We start from the raw sequence: 19062 nt of genomic DNA on the forward strand, positions 1-19062 counted from the left end.
CAGAATCTTCTGGTCTGTCTATCTTTGGTCCTTGTCTAGCTAGATTATTGTTGTGTGTATGTTAATCACTCAGTGGCATCTGACTCTTTGCGACCCCATGGACTGTAGCCCACCAGGCTCCTCTGTCCATGGGATTCTCCAGGCAAAAACACTCGACTGGGTTGCCATTTGCTTCTCTAGGGGACCTTCCCGGCCCAGGGATCCAACCTGGGTCTCCTGTATTGCAGGTGAATTCTTTACCACTGTGCCACCTACATGTCCTGGTTATTGTTATCTGGTAGTATATGCTTCAAGGATGCATCTGCAAAATTGTTTCTGCTAGTGAGTAAAAGAAATCTTAAGTTGATTGCGTATTCAGGTTTTTCTTTTCCTGCAGTGCTGCTCCCCAATACCTTACCTTCCAAAGTTTCACCAATAAAAGGAACTTTTAAATGTACACACACACACACACACACACATATATATGAGCTTCCCTGGTAGATCAGTGGTAAAGAATCCACCTGCCAATGCAGGAGATACAGGCTCAATCCCAGGTCAGAACGATCCCCTGGAGAAGGAAAGAGTCATCCACTGCAGTATTCTTACCTGGGAAATCCCATGGTCAGAGGATCCTGGCAGGCTCCAGTCCATGGGGTCGCAAAAGAGGCAGACACGACTTAGTGACTAAGCAACAACACACACATATATAGTCGGAGAGGAAAATAATTTTCTCTACCCCTTTGAGATATTGACTGAGACAACCCCTGTACTAAAAGGCAACTTAACAAGAGAAAAACAAACAGAAGTTTAATAATATGTATGCTTCCTATATCAGAGAAGGTGATGGCACCCCACTCCAGTACTCTTGCCTGGAAAATCCCATGGATGGAGTAGCCTGGTAGGCTGCAGTCCATGGGGTCATGAAGAGTCAGACACGACTGAGCGACTTCACTTTCACTTTTCACTTTCATGCATTGGAGAAGGAAATGGCAACCCACTCCAGTGTTCTTGCCTGGAGAATCCCAGGGACGGGGGAGCCTGCTGGGCTGCCGTCTGTGGGGTCACACAGAGTCGGACACGACTGAAGCGACTTAGCAGCAGCAGCAGCATGCTTCCTATATACATGGCAGATACTCAAAAACTGAGTATATCAGTCAGCAGTGCTGCATGGTAAAAGGCAAGGATACAGAGGAGAGCAAAGAATTAGTCCCACATGAGGGAGGTCACAAATTGGGCAGCATCCCAGCCAGCAGAGAGACAGGAGCTCCCAGGAGCTGTACAAAATGAAAACTGGAAGACATTGTAACAAAAAGTAGATGGGATCTGGACAAGTCACTGTCTTTAAAGGGAAGGCAGGAGTCTACCAGGCAGGTGACCTCTGAGTGTTGACCAAGTCATTTCTGATGCTGGTTTCAGATTCCACCTCTCAGAGAGGCTGAAACTGTACTTAAGTCTGTTCAGTGACAAAGGGTTTAGCATAAGTGACTCCATTTGGGGCTTGTCTTGTTTTTAACACCATCCTGATCAGAAGGGGTTGGTTCTTGTCTTCTTACTCTACCTCTAAGGCAAGTGCACATTCTGCTTAAACTGATTATTTTTCAACAATATTTGTTATATTCTTTGATGGTCTGCCAGTACTTTTTTTGAAGCCCAGTTAGTTAGAACAGCGGCCAACAGAGTTGAAACTAAAAGGGGGCCAAATAGCTCTCCAGAAGCAAAAAAGACTTCAAAAGATATGCATTACAAAGCACTACTGTGACTCACATAATCATTTATTTTAAAGGGGATTTGCTAATGTAAAATTGGTTTCTTATCTTCCCAGCCCCTAGTGAGCCATTACTGTGCAAATTCGCTGATGGAGGACAAAAGAAGCGACAGAATCAAAGTAAATACACCCAGAATGGAAGGCCTTGGCCCAGGGAAGGAGAGGTGAGTCCTGACTGACCCTTGCTCAGAAACGTGGCCACAGACATCCCTCAGAAGGCTGGCAAGACAGACATACGGGGCCATGAAGAAACCAGGTCCCGTAGAAAACCAGATGGCTTCACAGGGGGCAAATGAGGAGGCCTATATTGATTCAACCAGAACATGATTAGTGAAGGAGAATAGGACTTCCAGACTGACCCTAGTTCTGCACTGTCGTTAAATCCTCTTTCAGCAAATGTGAAACCAATAGACATCAGTAGTTCCTGAAAGACTTAGCCACAAAGAATTGCTCCATAATTGTGTCATAGTTGTAAAATAAGGGTATGATTACTTAAGGAAATACTTTCAGTGATATCAACAGTGAGAGTTACATATTTGTGTTTGAAAGAAAACGAAGTTGGATTTATTTCATCCTACCATTAAGATGTTCTAGTTTTATTTATACATGTACTTAGAGCATGCCCAAATGTTCATACATGTGAGGATCTGTTTTTTATATGTACACATCAACATAAAATGTGACATTTTCTGTCAGTCAAGGAGAAAGAAAAGCTGGTATACACAGGGTTCTACTTTTCACAACAAGGAGAAGAGCATTCAACAGTTAATTACCCATTTAGTCTCCTAACACAAAACAGGAGAAAAGCAAGCTTATGGCTCCAATGCCACTTGGGGATGATTCCCTTTGGTTATTTTTGTTATAAGAAGACAAGGAGAATGTGTCGGGGCTTCTAAGAGGTCTTTTTCTTCTTTGTGAAATAGAATGGAGTTGTTTGAATGCCTTGAATAAATGCCACTTTATACTAAGCCCATCATTTTAACAGAAGAGCTTTATTTAGTATTTCTATTCAAAGCATCTACTTCATCCGTTTAGGTGGCATCCTACTTGGTGCAGCGTTTTGCACTTTCAATACTGAGATTACAGTTGTAAGGAAAGAAAAGAGGCGAGTTTTTTTACTCAGCAAAAACTTTAGCCACTTTTCAGTTTCTAAAACTGTAGTCTGTTTTGAGTATTTCCATGTAGATCTCAAAGCCCCTTGTAAAGTAGGTAGCTAGGTTCAGATACTGTGCAATCTGTAATTCATTACCTTAAAAAGAGAATGGCCATGGAGCACTTGAAGCTAATAAAAAGTGGGGGGTGGGGGGGTGGTTCAGTACTTTAATTTGAGAAAGACAGTCTATGCTATGTCAAAAGAGAAGAGGCGGGGTGTGGCCATGTGCTTTTAGTGGGCAGTTTGTGATCAGCAGGTAGCCCCGCTGCTCCCAGAAGACAGCTGATCTATGATAGCGTTTTTTCACATTGGTCCCGTGTCAATCATCCATGGTCTCGAAGGACTCATTTGATCTTTCAAAATTTACTTGAGTCAAATGCTTGCTGATTAGAGATTTCTGGATCACAGACCATAACCCCAAAGCATCAATTTTTAACTAGATAACTTAGCACTGATGACTGGAATTACAGTTCCTGTATTATTACATTTACTGAATAGATGGCAGTTGTGGCAGGACTCCTCACTTGAGTCTACACTTCTTAGAAACCAAACCAATAAACGTAAAAGAAATATAAACAAAGAACCCTCTCTGCTACTCTGTACAGAATCCAGGGCACTGGGTTCAGACATGACAAAGACCACATGTGCTGTGATTGCCAGGGAAGCATTGTGGGGTCAAGTTTAGGATCCAGAGCACTTATAATTTAAATGTAGGTTTTAAAGGTATATTCCTAATATTCATTTTCTAAAGTTGTTTTTTAAGAGCTATAGGTCTTCTTGTTGAATGTGAGAATCAAGGACCATTATAAATATATCTGTGATGAATAGAAGCATATTCCAAGTATGTAGAGACATTCAGATGCAAGAAATCAGAAAAAAAAATGGCATGAACTAAAATTACACTTATCAGATATTTTGGTTTTGAGATAAGTGTTTTAATTTTTATACAATGACTATGGTCTTAGAAGTAGATACACCAAAAATATTGGGTTACTTTGCCCATTATTATGTTAATATGTATTTTTTCTTGTATTTCCCCTTGGCATTGTACTTGCTAGAGTAAAAGACGTGTGTATGTAAGTATGGTGTATAAGGTATGACATCATGCAAGTTAATCCTGTGTAAGCAATATTTAATCATTTCTTAGAAAGCCATCCATTCTAATTATTGTATTTCATTGTTTCTAAGACACACATTTTTGTTGTTGTTTTCCATGTTTTAAAGCTGCTGAAAGCTCTTATTAGACCTTATTGTAGTATTACAAAACAGTTGCATTTGCTCCTGTTAGTCACCTGGGGGGCACTACCTGCATTCTCTGCTTTCAGTCTTTAACCACATAGATGGTATCAACTGAAAGTCTAACCAAAGCAAGGATGTGGGTCAGATTCTTGGGGGAGATTTTTTTTTATTTGCTTCCTTCCCTCATCCAGATTGAGACATGCATCTTCCCTTGAAGTCCATTTCTGGTGGGCAGTTTTGTTTCTCATTTGTCTTGTAGCCCTTGTAGTCTCCAGCTTTATAAGGAGATCATTTTGGGTGTTTGTTTCTGCTTGTTTGTGTTATTGTGTAAAATAATGGTTGCCTTAGAATCCACCTGCAAAGAGAGAGAACCCAGGGAGACCTGGGTTCAATCCCTGGGTTGGGAAGACCCCCTGGAGAAGGGAATGGATACCCACTCCAGTATTCTTGCCTGGAGAAGTGGACAGAGCCATGGACAGAGGAGCAGAGTCAGACGCAACTGAACAACTAACGTTAACACTAGATAAAATTAAAAAATTATAATGTAGGTCCTGATTTTTGAGGCCCTGAGATCATAGTGCAGATTGAGGCTGCTGTTTACTTGTCCTGTCTGTACAGTCAGGTAAAAAATGACAGTGTGAGAAGGATTTCTGAGCCAATGCTTCAAACACAAAACCAGTGGATTGCAAGGAACTTCAAAGTGCCTTAAACATGACAATTGATAGGCTAATTAAACTTTTCATTTATGATTTAAAGCTGTTTTATTCTGGGTGGCATTTTGATAACAGTTATTTTGGCATAGTTTGATGAAATGCTAATACTGAACCCATCATACACATTAATTAATGTAAATTAGCCAGGTTTTGAAATATAGGTACATGCTGGTGGACCTATTTTTGCATAAGTGAAAAACACTGAAATATTTGAAAGTTATGAACTAACCTCTCAAGTGACACCCAAAGCTGGAGCAGAAGGGTCGGGAGTGGGGCTGTGAGCCTTCTCTTTCCAAGGGCTCAAACGGTCTTACCATTTTCTAAACCTGATTTCACTTTATTTATTTGTGGCTGCACGGGGTCTTTGCTGCTGCACATGGGCTTTGTCTAGTTGCAGTGCTTGGGCTTCTTGTGGGCGCTGCTCTTGTTGCAGAGCACGGGCTCCAGAGGGTGGGCCCAGGAGTCGTGGCGTGCAGTCTTAGTTGGCCTGCAGCATGTGGGATCTTCCTGGACCGAGGATTGAACCCCTGTCCCCCTCCATTGGCAGCAGACTCTTAACTATTGAACCAAAAGGACCACCATAACAAATAGGTGATCAGTGATTTTTGATATGATTATTGTGGTTGTTTTGGGGCACCATGAACTGTGCCCACATAAGACAGTGAACTTAATCTATAAATATGTGTGTTCAGGCTGCTCCACTGACCAGCCATTTCCCTGTCTGTGTCCTCTCCTGGGGCCTCCCTGTTCCCTTAGACACAGCAACACTGAAATTAGGCCAATTAACGGCCTCTATGTGTTCAAGCATCCCATGTCCCTCACTTTAAATCAAAAGCTAGAAAAAAAAAATTAAGTTTAATGAGGAAGGCATATTTAAAGCCCAGAGAAGTGGAAAGTTAGACCTTTTGTGCCAAACAGTTAGCCAAGTATTGACCACAAAGGAAAAATTCTTGAAGGAAATTGTAATGCTACTTCAGTGAACACATGGATGACGAAACACATGAAAAGCAACCCGTCTTATTGCTCACATGCAGAAAGTTTTAGTAGTCTGGATAGAAGATCAAGCCAGACACAACATTCCCTTAGGCCAATACCTAACCCAGAGCCAGGCCCTAACTCTCCTCAGTTCTAAGAAGACCGAGAGAGGTGAGGAAGCTGCAGAAGAAAAGTCTAAAGTAAGCATAGGCTGGTTCATGATGCTAGTTTAAAGAAAAAAAGAAGAAGCTGTCTCTGGCTAAGATAATTCATGAATATTGCTGCACTAAACAACAGATTTTCAGTGTAGACACAACAGTCTGCTATTGGAAGAGGCTGCCATCTAGGACTTTTCATAGCTGGAGAAGAGAAGTCAGTTCCTGGCTCCAAAGGACAGGCTGACTCTCTCTTGTTAGGGGCTAATGAAGCTGGTCACATGGAGTTGAAGCCAAAGTATCCAAGGCTGGATACTACAGACGTGCTGGAGACATACAGACAGATTCCCTACCCTCTGGGAACCTAAAATGGCAAAGTAGGAGATTCAAAGTAGAATCGAATATCATTTAGTGTTTCAGAAATAAAACCACTCACGGTAACTGGCTTCATACTTATAAACAGGTTAAGAAAACCAAAGCCAAATAACAACAAAAACAAACAAAAACTAACAAGAACAGTAGTCACTAGAGTATCAACTCACATCTGTCTTGTTGCTAACCGTTAACTATTCGTTTGATTGACTGACTATTTTTTCAGGGTAAGTAGCTGAGCAGTTGATTTGTATGCATTTAAATCTCCCATTTCTCCCCAGAATTGGAAAGCTCTACCTTGTCACCTGTCTAGCGGATGCATCCATGTCCTTGGGTGCTGGGTGGCTCAGAGAGAATAAAGTTAAGAGAAGTAACTTAAGCTTTGGAGGGTTATTTAACAAAATTTCAGTCCCTCTGTAACATACCCATTTAAAATAACAACTCTTCCTAAATTTTAGGGAATCATGGGTGTCAACATCTGTGATGTGCTCAGAATTGTTTGCTTTTGATCATAATTTACCAGGCATACTACTTGAGTGACTAAAGGGCCAAGCTCTGGCCCTCTCAAGCTGAGTGATGTCTCTGTTCCCCCATCAGTAGAAAGAGATTGGTTGACAGCACACCCTTGGTGAATGGGAGGATTAAATGAGGTGTTGAAGGTACAGTAGTGGGCACAGTGTCTGGCAACTTGTACTTAAGTATTAGCTACTAGTAAACTACCATAATATCATCACTCACACAACTCAGGGCTGTTTAACCTGAAAGCCTCACTATGCATTTCACATGGCTTGACTGTGTCAATCCTTAATTTCCAGTTTTATGCTACCTCTATTTATTTCCCAAATATTATTATTGTTAATGATGTAACATGTTCGAAAGAAAATCTACTGTTCATATCACTTTCCAGCTGAATTTTTGACTTAAAAATATATCCTCAAACAAGTAGAAATTAATTTGACTTTGACCAATATTGTTAATGTTTCATAAGATCATATTCACAATCATTATTTGCATTCAAGAATTATTTAGCGCTGAAGCGTTACATGGTTTTCAGATTTCTAGCCAATTTTCTCTTGAAGTTCATGTAATCAAAAAAGCCAAGAGCTGGCAAGGGGAGGGGACTTGGATGGAGAAGATGAAAGAAAAATGCAAAAGTAAAAGGAAAGCATAAACCCTTGCTAGATACCAAGGAGAAGACTGAGCTACTGAGAACTGATGGATAATATGGTTGGTGTTTTTAAAGGGAAAGAGGATAAATTATTAACCGACCTATTCTGCCAAATAATGGCAGTTATGAATGTTTATGCAACCTCTGTGGTTATGAAGAGTACATGCTCAAGTACTTCCCAGTATCTTTCAAAACTATTATCTTCAAAAGAAGAAGCATTCTGATACCACGTAGGTGACTTTCTGGATTTAACAAAGAATTAGGGGACTTCCCTGGTGGTACAGTGGCTAAACCTTCAAGCTCCCAATGCAGGGGGCCCGGGTTTGATCCCTGGGAACTGGATCCCATATGTCACAGCTAAGACCCAGTGCAGCCAAATAAATAAATATTTAATTTGAAAAAACAAAGAATTAGGAAGCAGGAATTTTCTTGCATATTCTACAGGCTTCATAGTGCTAAATGTAAATAATCTTTAGGTTTCTATACCCTAATCTATTTCAAGGGTGAGGTTACCAAATTCTTCTATGTAAGGACTTTTTAGAGTCCTTATAAGTAGTGGTATTAACTTACAAAATTTCCTTTTGTTTAGTGAAACACTCACACTCATGAAATAACCAACAAAGAAAGATACAATTTGTGGGCTCCAAATGTGTATATTTATCCCACTTACTAAAATGTATTTGCTACCCAGCATCAGTATTCCCAGTGCTTTCATGGTCATTTTTTAAAAAAATATTTATTTTATCTGTGTGGGTGCACCGGGTCTTAACCACAGCATGTGTGATCATTATCCTATCATTATCCTATTATCATATATCCTCAAACAAGTAGAAATGAATTTGACTTTGACCAATATTGTTAATGTTTCATAAGATCATATTCACAATCATTATTTGCATTCAAGAATTATTTAGCGCTGAAACGTTACATGGTTTTCAGATTTCTAGCCAATTTTCTCTTGAAGTTCATGTAATCAAAAAAGCCAAGAGCTGGCAAGGGGAGGGGACTTGGATGGAGAAGATGAAAGAAAAATGCAAAAGTAAAAGCAAAGCATGAACCCTTGCTAGATACCAAGGAGAAGACTGAGCCACTGAGAACTGATGGATAATCTTCGTTGCAGCATGCAGGAATCTTGAGCTGTGACATGTGAACGCTTCGGTGCAGCACGTGGGATCTCATTCCCTGAACAGGGGTCAAACCCAGGCTGCCGGCACTGGGAGCACTGAACCTCAGGAACTGGACCGCCAGGGAAGTCCCCTTTCTTAGTCATTTCAATTCGTGCAGAACAACGAAAAGTTTGAGTCACCAAATACGCGCTCCCAGCTGAGGCTGAACACGTGACACTTTGCCTTCTTGTTTCAGTTCTTATACTATTTAAATAGTGTCCTTATTTAGGGCTACATTTTTTTTTTAACTTTTAAGTTTGTATTGGGGTATAGCCAATTAACAATGTTGTGATAGTTTCAGATGGACAGCAAAAGGTCTCAGCCATACATACACATGTATCAATTCTCCCCCGAACTCCCCTCCCATCCAGGCTACCAAATAACATTGCTTGGAGTTCCATGTGCTATACAGTAGGTCCTTGTTGGTTATCCATTTTAAATACAGCAGTGTGTATATATTCGTTCCAAACTCCCTAACTATCCCTTCCCTCCCCCATCCTTCCCCCAAAATCTAAGTGTGTTCTCTAAGTCTGTGAGTCTGCTTCTGTTTAGTAAGTTCATTTGTATATATTTTTTAGATTCCACATATAAGGGATGTCATATGCTCTCTCTCCTTCTCTGACTTGCTTCAGTTGGTATGGTAACCTCTAAGTCCATGCATGTTGCTGCAAATGGCATTATTTCATTCTTTTTAACGACTGAGTAATATTCCATTGCATATATGTACCGCTTCTTCTTTATCCATTCGTCTGTCAGTGGACATTTAGGTTGCTTCTCTGCCTTGGCTACTGTTAACAGTGCAGCAGTGAGCATTGGGGCACATGTATCCTTTCAGATCATGCTTTTCTCCTGATGTATACTCAGAAGTGAGATTGCAGGGTCATATAGTAGCTCTACTTTTAGCTTTTTAAGGAAACTTCATCCTGTTTTCCACAGTGGCTGTACCAATTGACATTCCCACTGACAATGTAGAAGGGTTCCGTTTCCCCACACCCTCTCTAGCATTTGTTGTTTGGGGGCTTTTTGATGATAGCCATTTTGACTGGTGTGAAATGATATCTCATTGTAGTTTTGATGTGCATTTCTCTAATAATTATAAATGTTGATCTTTTGACGTGTCTCTTTGCCATCTGTATGTCTTCTATGGAGAAATGTTTATTCAGGTCTTCTCCCCATTTTTTGAGTGGGTTGTTTGTTTTGATGCTATTGAGCATCATGAGCTGTTTGTAAATTTTGGAGATTAATATTTGTCTGTCATATTATTGGCAAATATTGTCTCCCAATCTGTTGGTTGTCTTTTTGTTTTATTTATTGTTTCTTTTGCATTGCAAAAGCTTTTGGATTTATTTATTTATTTTGAGGCTAATTACATTACAATATTGTAGAGGGTTTTGCCATACATTGACATGAATCAGCCATGGGTGTACTTGTGTTCCCCATCCTGAAGCCCCCTCCCACCTCCCTCCCTCTCCATCCCATCCCTCTGGGTTGTCCCAGTACACCGTCCTTGAGTGCCCTGTTTCATGCATTGAACTTGGACTGGTGATCTGTTTCACATACAGTAATATACATATTTCAATGCTCCCATTTGTTTATTTTTGTTTTTGTTTCCATTATTCTGGCAGATGGGTCGAAAAAGATATTGCTGCAATTTATGTCAGAGAGTGTTTTACCTTTGTTTTCCTCTAAGATTTTTATAGTGTTCAATCTCACATTTAGGCCTTTAATCCATTTTGAGCTTATTTTTGTGTATGGTGTAAAGAATGGTCTAATTTCATTTTTTACATGGAGCTGTCCAGTATTCCCAGCACCATTTGTTGAAGAGACTGTCTTCCCAGCATTGTGTAATCTTGCATGGTTTGTCGTAATTTAACTGATGATAGGTGCATGGATTTATTTCTGCGTTTCTATCCTATTTCACTGATCTGTATTTCAATTTTTGTTCAAGTACAATACTTTTTTGATGTCTATAGCTTTGTAGTATAGTCTGAAGTCAAGGAGCCTGATTCCTCCAGCTCTGCCTTTCTTTCTCAAGATTGTTTTGGCTATTTGGGGGTTTTTGTGTCTCCATACAAATTTTAAGGTTTTTGTTTTAGTTCTGTGAAAAAACATGCCATCAGTAATTTGATAGAGATTGTATTGACTCTGTACTTTGCATTGGTAGTATAGTCATTTTGACAATATTGATTCTTGCAATCCACGAACATGGTATATCTTTTCATCTGTTTCTGTCTTCTTTGATTTCTTTCACCAGTGTCTTATAGTTTTCACAGTACCAGTTTTTGTCTCCTTTGGTAGGTTTATTCAGAGGTATTTTATTGTTTTTGATATGATGGTAAGCAGAATTGTTCCTTGAATTTCTTTTTCTAATCTTTCATTGTTAGTGTATAGAAATGCAACAGATTTCTGTTAATTTTGTAACCTGCAACTTTATCAGACTCAATGATGAGTTCTAGGAGTTTTCTGGTAGTGTCTTTAGGATCTTCTGTGTATAGTATTATGTCATCTGCAAACAGTAACACTTAAACTTCTTTTTCAGTTTGGATTCCCTTTACTTCTTTTTTTCTCTAGTTGCCATAGCTAGGACTTCCAAAACTATGTTGAATAAAACTGGTGAGAGTGGACATCCTTGTCTTGTTCCTGATCTTAGAGGAAATGCTTTCAGCTTTTCACCACTGAGCATGATATTAGCTGTAAGTTTGTCATATGCGTCCTTTATTAAGTTGAGGGAAGTTCTCTCTATGCTAGGGCTACATTTTTGCTTGTTCATGCTTTTTATTGGTGTTTTCCATTTTTAAAGTGGCCCTAAATTGTAGTTTTGAAGTGCTGTCTGGTGTTTCTAGGTGAAAGAATCCATAATGTGCCTTGTGGAGAAAATACGGAAAAATGAAGATAGGCTTCATTGAGGCATTACTTAGAGTGCTGTTGCCCATGAGCTCAATGTTAATGAATAAACAATATATATTAAATATGGTGTCTTTAGACAGATATAAAACAAGGTTTTTTATTGATGAGTTGGTGAAAATGTTGTGACCAGACCTGACCTTGTATTTCCTCTAAGAGCAGTGAGTAGGTATTCACTAATTCACTGTTCATGGTGACTTCATAGAATATAATTACTTCAAATAACAAGAATACATTCTATCTTTTTTGTTCACTGTTGTTAAGTCAGATGCAGTCTCTTGGTTAAGTTTTTCTGTCTCCCATTCATGTAAAAAGCAATTTGCTTGGATATGAAAATTAACTCCTACCAGCGTATGAGTCAACTGTCTTTATTTGAAGAATTGTGTTATAGTCTATCATCAGTTTTTATGGATTTGAAGACATTAGTTCTTCCTCTATTCAACAAATATGTATAAAACTTTCTAAGGAATTTGGGGAAAGTTCCGATCCTATGTTCATTAATTTACTGAGTCTATGAGTGACTAGTAGACTTGGAATTATTTCATAAAGGAGATCAGCCCTGGGTGTTCTTTGGAAGGAATGATGCTAAAGCTGAAACTCCAGTACTTTGGCCACCTCATGCGAAGAGTTGACTCACTGGAAAAGACTCTGATGCTGGGAGGGATTGGGAGCAGGAGGAGAAGGGGACGCCAGAGGATGAGATGGCTGGATGGCATCACCGACTCGATGGACGTGAGTTTGGGTGAATCCAGGAGTTGGTGATGGACAGGGAGGCCTGGCGTGCTGCGATTCATGGGGTCGCAAAGAGTCGGACACGACTGAGCAACTGAACCTAATTGAACTGATGAATGACTAGTAGACTTGGAATTATTTCATAAAGATCCTTAAACACTTGACCCAGAATAGAGATTCACATTCTTGCTATCTTCCCTAGCAAGAAAAATCTGATACATTGAGTTATTTCTACTATCATTTGTATCATTATTATCTACTCACCTGTTTGCATATAATAAGGGCATGTTGTTCTGCAGGAACCAAATCCAGTCACATTCATATGGCCAATGTTGATGCTGAAGGGCACATAGATGTCTGTGGAAGTAACAGCAAACATGCTCCATAAAACCTGGAGAAAAGAGACAATCCTAGCCACCATTCATAGGGAGCCCTCACAACAGAACCTTTCGTTGAGTTTCTTGAAAGCATTTGGTTGTCACTAGGTATCAGCAATGATACTATAAAGCACGTGCCTGGAGACACTCGTAGAAGTGAGGAAGACAAGGCAGAACTCACGTACGTGGCCCCCCGCCTTTAGTTGGATCTTTTATGACCAGTGCATCCTGCTTAGAAACTATTTGATCAATCACCAGTCCTTCATATTAACTCACTATTGAGCAGAGATGTATTAATACATCTTTTGTTACCTGAATGTTATTGAGCAGAGATGTTTTGGTATTTACTTACGTAATATCATTGGCCACAGGTGTTACTTTCTTTAAAAATTCCCTGGTCAATGATGTGTTAAGTATAAGAAGAACCTGACAACAGGCTCAGGATTTCACCATTTCTGTTAGCTTTCAAGCCATATTGACTGCAATTTTATTTTGCAATACTGAACATCAGAAAATTTGTTTCAGAGATATTGAATTAAAGTCCTGCCCTGTTGAGCTATTAGAAGTAATACATTGAAGAGAAACTGAAGTACAGTTACCTACGAAATAGTATATCTAAAGAATTATTTGAAAAACTTAGTAATAATTGCATGTAAAATTCAGGTTATATTCAGCTGTATTCTATGAAAGTAGAAATATCAGCGATATAATTCACTATTGTTTCCATTGGCTATATCACAGTGCATGACAGTTACTTGTCCAATTCTTTTCTTTAATGAGACCTTGGGGGAATAGTTAAGATGTATCTGTCAACATACCTAGGTTCTGCAAATAGTCCTTTTAACTTTGAAGTAAAGAGAATTTTTACGTATATGATCTTGAAAAGAGAAATCGTCTGTTAGGAGACATGACGGCACTTGGAGTTAAGTGTGATAACCAGCCCACCAGATGTGGTTCTTTTTGCATTTCATCTGTTTTGCCTGCAATTTGGAGAGCAGACTCAAGGTGAACGACCCTTCTAACCTCAAAAGAATTCTTCCCATTGGCACACGAATTCTCAGTCACTCAGCATGAAAGCTTTCTTAGTTAAGTGTCCTTATTTTAAACCTGCCAGCTCTAATATTTACTAACCTATGATCACTAAAGGTAAAAGGCAAATCTTGTAAATTCCTTTGATAGTGTAAGTTTGGATAAAATATGATTGATGATGAGCTCTCATCCTCTGCCTCCTCTCTACTCCCAAGCAAGAGGCTAGAAAAACTCACTTGTATTCTTGGGGAGGAGGGGTGGGGGAATTAGGAGGGGCTCAAGTTGGAGAAGGCAATGGCACCCCACTCCAGTACTCTTGCCTGGAAAATCCCATGGACAGAGGAGCCTGGTAGGCTGCAGTCCTTGGGGTCATGAAGAGTCGGACATGACTGAGCGACTTCACTTTCACTTTTCACTTTCATGCATTGGAGAAGGAAATGGCAACCCACTCCAGTGTTCTTGCCTGGAGAATCCCAGGGATGGGGGAACCTGGTGGGCTGCTGTCTATGGGGTCACACAGAGTCGGACACAACTGAAGTGACTTAGCAGCAGCAGCAAGGCTGAGAAGATTACATCAAGCATTTACAAAGAGAAAGGCTGATGGTTGATCAGCATGTCTCCTGTGGACCCTTGATGCAGTCCCCGTGGATAAGGGCAGCTGTGACAGTACCAGTCAACTGGGGGGACTTCTTGAATGGTTGGCACTGTCTTGGCAGCTCACCAGTCACAAGATGCAGAGTGGTTCCCATCAAATTTTTTTTAATTTATTTATTTTACTTTTGGCTGTGCTGGGCCTCCATTGCTGTGCAGGCTCTGTCTAGTGTGGAGAGCAGGATCTACTCTAATTGCAGTTCACGGGCTTCTAAATGCTGTGGCTTCTCTTGTTGCAGACATGGGTTTTAGGGCTGTGGACTCAGTAGTTGTGAAGCATGGGCCTGGTTGCCCCGCAGCATGTGGAATCTTCCCAGACCAGGGATCGAACTCATGCCTGATGCTTTGGCAGGCAGATTCTTAACCACTGGACCACCAGGAAGTCCCCTATCAATATGTAAGCTGAAGCTTACAACTTCCATGTGACATCAAATCATATCTGGGGCCTGGAAGGATACAGATAATTTAGCTAGATACCCGAGCCTTTCACCTGTCTAGCTGCATGGGCTCGCCCTGGAAGCAACCTCAACATCTTATATTTTTTACCTGATTTGCCTGTGTGGGGTTTAATAATATGTACACTGCAACACTGGCTCTAAAACAACAATCAGTTAAAGACAAAATACTATTTTAAATACCACCAAAAAAGAGGAGAAACTTGCCAAACTCTCAAATGCCATCAAGTATCCTTTTAGCCTCGATTTCACAGATGTTAAAAAGTAAAGCAAAACTGTGTCTTGAAATCTATGAAGATCAGTCATTTAGACTGAGGTGAAAACAGAAGCAGCTACATAAAATATGGCAATGTTCTCTTGTCTCTTTTATAATTATCAATCAAGGCTTCATTTAACTTTGGTTCTAACGACAAACTCAGACTAGATCTCCCCAGACTTTGAGACCTTTAGCTACATGATGCCATGCAGGTGGCGCTGGTGGTAAAGAACCTGCCTGCCAGTGCAGGAGATAGTAGAGACGCAGGTTCGATCCCTGGGTCAGGAAGATCCCCTGGAGGAGGACATGGCCACCCACTCCAGTATTCTTGCCTGGAGAACCCCATAGACAGGGGAGCCTGGCAGGCTATAGTCCACGGGGTTGCAAAGAGTCAAAAACGACTTAGGGTGTGTGTGGGCACACATAATGCTATGATTCCTTTTATTCTGCCTCCCTTTGAACAATGCTTTTTGTGTGTGTGCAGTCATAGATTTTTGCAGCCTTCCAGTCTTAATTCTGTCTGCATCTTTTTTATCTTGTCCTTTTCTATTGCTGGAAAGGGGACAACATCTCTGTCTGATATGAATGTTATAGCAAAAGCTGGAAAGAAGAAATATCATCATGGCAGAGTGCATAAGCAGCAGCATAACTCCCCATCACGGTCTTTTCTCGAACGCAAGGAGGCAGATCTTCTCTATTCTCGGTGTAGTTTTGCTCTTTTTTTTTAAATAAGTGAGACGTCTCCTGCATTTCATTTAATTGATTCCTGACACACCTCTGGATATTTCAAGATGGCTTTTAACAGTCTCCTATTCTCTGCTTTCAGGGTCAGGCACCTGGATAAGGAGGGGCCTCGAGTCCCTCTTGGATTCCTGCTGGTATTATGGTTCAAGTGCACGAGCTACCTTGTTACATCAGGAAACTCTCTCAGTGACCCCAATAATCACTTTTCTTCTTCCTATCTCTGCTAATCAATCAAGGGCTGAGATACTGTCTTTAGAAGTTCAATTGAGTTCAGTTGAGTTTTTTTTAAGGAAATCTTACGGGTAAAATAAAAATTCAAAATACCCCAGTTCCATTTTCAGATACATGTTTGGGACTTCCCTGGCATTCTAGTGGTTGGAGGTCTGCACTTGTGCTGCAGGGGGCACAGGTTCGATCCCTGGTGGGGAGACAAGATCCCACATGTGGTGTGGCACAGCAAAAAAAAAAGAGCAAGACCCAAATATAAGTTTAACTGAAGTTCAAAATTTTCAAGTCATATATTCATTTACTAATGCATTGAACAAACATTTGATGAGTCTGTTATGTTCCCATAACTGGCCTGGGAAGAGGAGATACCACGATGGAATCAGCCAGGAGCCCGTTTAGGAGAGGCACACAGATGGCACGTGTGGGCACACTCACTCCCACCCTGCATCACGGGGGCGGAGCAAAGGCAGGGGTTAATGCTTCTCGGAGGCAAATGGCTTTCAGAGGCCATGACATTTAGTCTGAGGCTGGAGAAGGGAAAGCCCACATTCCCTCAGTGCTACACAGAGTTTCCACAAAGGCCCAGAGGTCACACCACAGGACAGGGTGAGTGTCCGTCTGAGTTGGTGAAGGGTGGGGTCTGGAATCACACAGGAAGTTGGTGGAGGTCAGAGGTACATACACATTTGATCCTGAAGGGCTCTGTAAGCTGTGAGTTATCCCTTAGGTGACACCATGCTGCTTGGATCTGCCCGTTGTAAGAACAAATTTCACAGCACAGTGTTATGACTGGTGGATTGAAAGGAAGGTGGAAGCAGAGGCTGAAGAGAGTATTTTTTATGAAAGGATAGTAGTAAACGCCCAAATAAGAAACGATAACTTTAGAAGATACTGACGATACATACACTTACTAATTAATCTTGGCAATGATTGTCTGGAACTCAGTTTAGATACTTTATTTTGAGACAAGATTTTGGCCTTCCTGATAAACAGTAGTTGGGATCAGAAGGAGAGAGAAGGAGGGAAGCCCTGGTCCTGAGCACTGACATCTCAAAAGCAGATGGGACGAGTAACACCAGAGAAGAACAAGCGCTGTGAGTGATCAGAAGGAAATTAGGGGAGAGGCTCACAGTGCTTTGAGGGCTCAGGAATTACGAAGATTAGAGAGTGTACTGTGAGCCAGTTCACAGGTGGGTTGGCCTCTTTCACAGGACAGTTTCTAGGATTTCTGCCCCATCCAGGACCATGCAGTATTGGCTCCCTTCTGTAGGTTTGGACATTTTCCTGTCTCCCATCTCATTTGTTCCTCACCTTTTCTTTAGAGGGACTTCCCTGGTGACTCAGACAGTAAAGAATCTGCCTGCAATGTGGGAAACCAGGGTTCGACTCCTGGTTTGAGAAGATCCCCTAGAGAAGGGAATGGCTACCAACTCCAGTATTCTTGCCTGGAGAATCCCGTGGACAGAGGAGCCTGGCAGGCTACTGTCCATGTGTCACGAAGAGTCAGACACAACTGAGAGACTCACACATTCACACATTTCTCTTTAAAAGAGGGCCTGGCTGCTCGCAGCCCAGGGAGCATCCCTTCAGCAGATGAGAGCAGATACCTGCCTTACATGGTTGACTGCCTCTCGCCGGAGACACAGACCACCCAGTGGCCATGTATCCATGGCAGAACTGTTCCAGTAAAGCCCCACCACTTGCCTCTTCTGAAAGCCAGGAGGTCATGCTTTTACATCCCCATTCAGCAAGAGCCCCTGACCTCAGTTTTGCCCTGAGCATGTTATTTCATAGGATTACTGGCGCTCTCAACTGAAGAAGGTGAAAGCCCTTTCTTTGGCCAAAAGCTTGACTGGTCATTGATCATTTTGTGGTTTTCTGGTGATTTTTATTGATTGCTCTGAATGGCTTGGATATCCACACTTCAGGGATCACATGTGACACCTTCAACTTCTCAGTCAGTTTGTGCTTTGGATTTATAAAATTTTACTGACTTCCACCACTAGAGTCACTGTACCATTAATCTTGTAGTTTCAGCCTTTATTCTTGACCCCCTGCCATTCTCAAGCTAGTAAAATATAAATATAACAAAGTTATACTACAGAGACATTACTTTGCCAACAAAGGTCCATCTAGTCAAAGCTATGATTTTTCCAATAGTCATGTATGGATGTGAGAGTTGGACTGTAAAGAAAGCTGAGCACCAAAGAATTGATGCTTTTGAACTGTGGTGTTGGAGAAGACTCTTGAGAGTCCCTTGGACAGCAAGGAGATCCAAGCAGTCCATCCTAAAGGAAATCAGTCCTGAATATTCATTGGAAGGACTGATGATGAAGCTGAAACTCCAATACTTTGGCCACCTGATGCAAAGAGCTGACTCCTTTGAAAAGACCCTGATGCTGGGAAAGATTGAAGACGGGAGGAGAAGGGGCCGACAGAGGATGAGATAGTCGGATGGCATCACCGACTCAGTGGACATGAGTTTGAGTAAGCTCCGGGAGTTGGTGATGGACAGGGAGGCCTGGCGTGCTGCAGTCCATGGGGTTGCAAAGAGTCAGACACAACTGAGCAACTAAACTGAACTGATACTACAAAGGTTTCACTACAGTAGCCATGCTGCTGCTGCTGCTGCTACGTCGCTTCAGTCGTGTCCAACTCTGTGCAACCCCATGGACTGTAGCCTACCAGGCTCCTCTGTCCATGGGATTTTCCAGGCAAGAGTACTGGAGTGGGGTGCAATTGCCTTCTCCTACAGTAGCCATACCTAAACATTTATAATGCATTATAATTTGAGTCATTTTCACATATCCTTTTTGTTGCTGTTGTTTAGTCCCTAAGTCATACCTAACTCTTTGCAACCCCATAGCCCACCAGGCTCCTCTGGTCATGGGATTCTCCAGGAGATCTTTCTAACCCAGGGACTGAACCCAAGCCTCTGCCTCAGCAGAAGGATTCTTTATCACTGAACCACCAGGAAACCCTCTGCTGTAAAGAAACCGCC

The 19062-nt window shown here is 41.3% G+C and overlaps 1 protein-coding gene across 11 annotated transcripts in view; it reads left to right on the forward strand.

Moving 5' to 3' along the window:
* RBMS3 (RNA binding motif single stranded interacting protein 3) overlaps nt 1–19062 on the forward strand; it is an 804674-nt gene that overhangs the window by 639046 nt on the left and 146566 nt on the right. For all 11 annotated transcript variants that reach the window (XM_070360554.1, XM_070360553.1, XM_005901197.3 and 8 more), the window contains one exon: nt 1802–1908. In XM_070360554.1, coding sequence (XP_070216655.1) covers nt 1802–1908 — 107 coding nt within the window. The remainder of the gene's footprint in view (nt 1–1801; nt 1909–19062) is intronic.

This window comes from Bos mutus, chromosome 22 (genome assembly GCF_027580195.1).
Source record: "Bos mutus isolate GX-2022 chromosome 22, NWIPB_WYAK_1.1, whole genome shotgun sequence".
NCBI lineage: Eukaryota > Metazoa > Chordata > Mammalia > Artiodactyla > Bovidae > Bos > Bos mutus.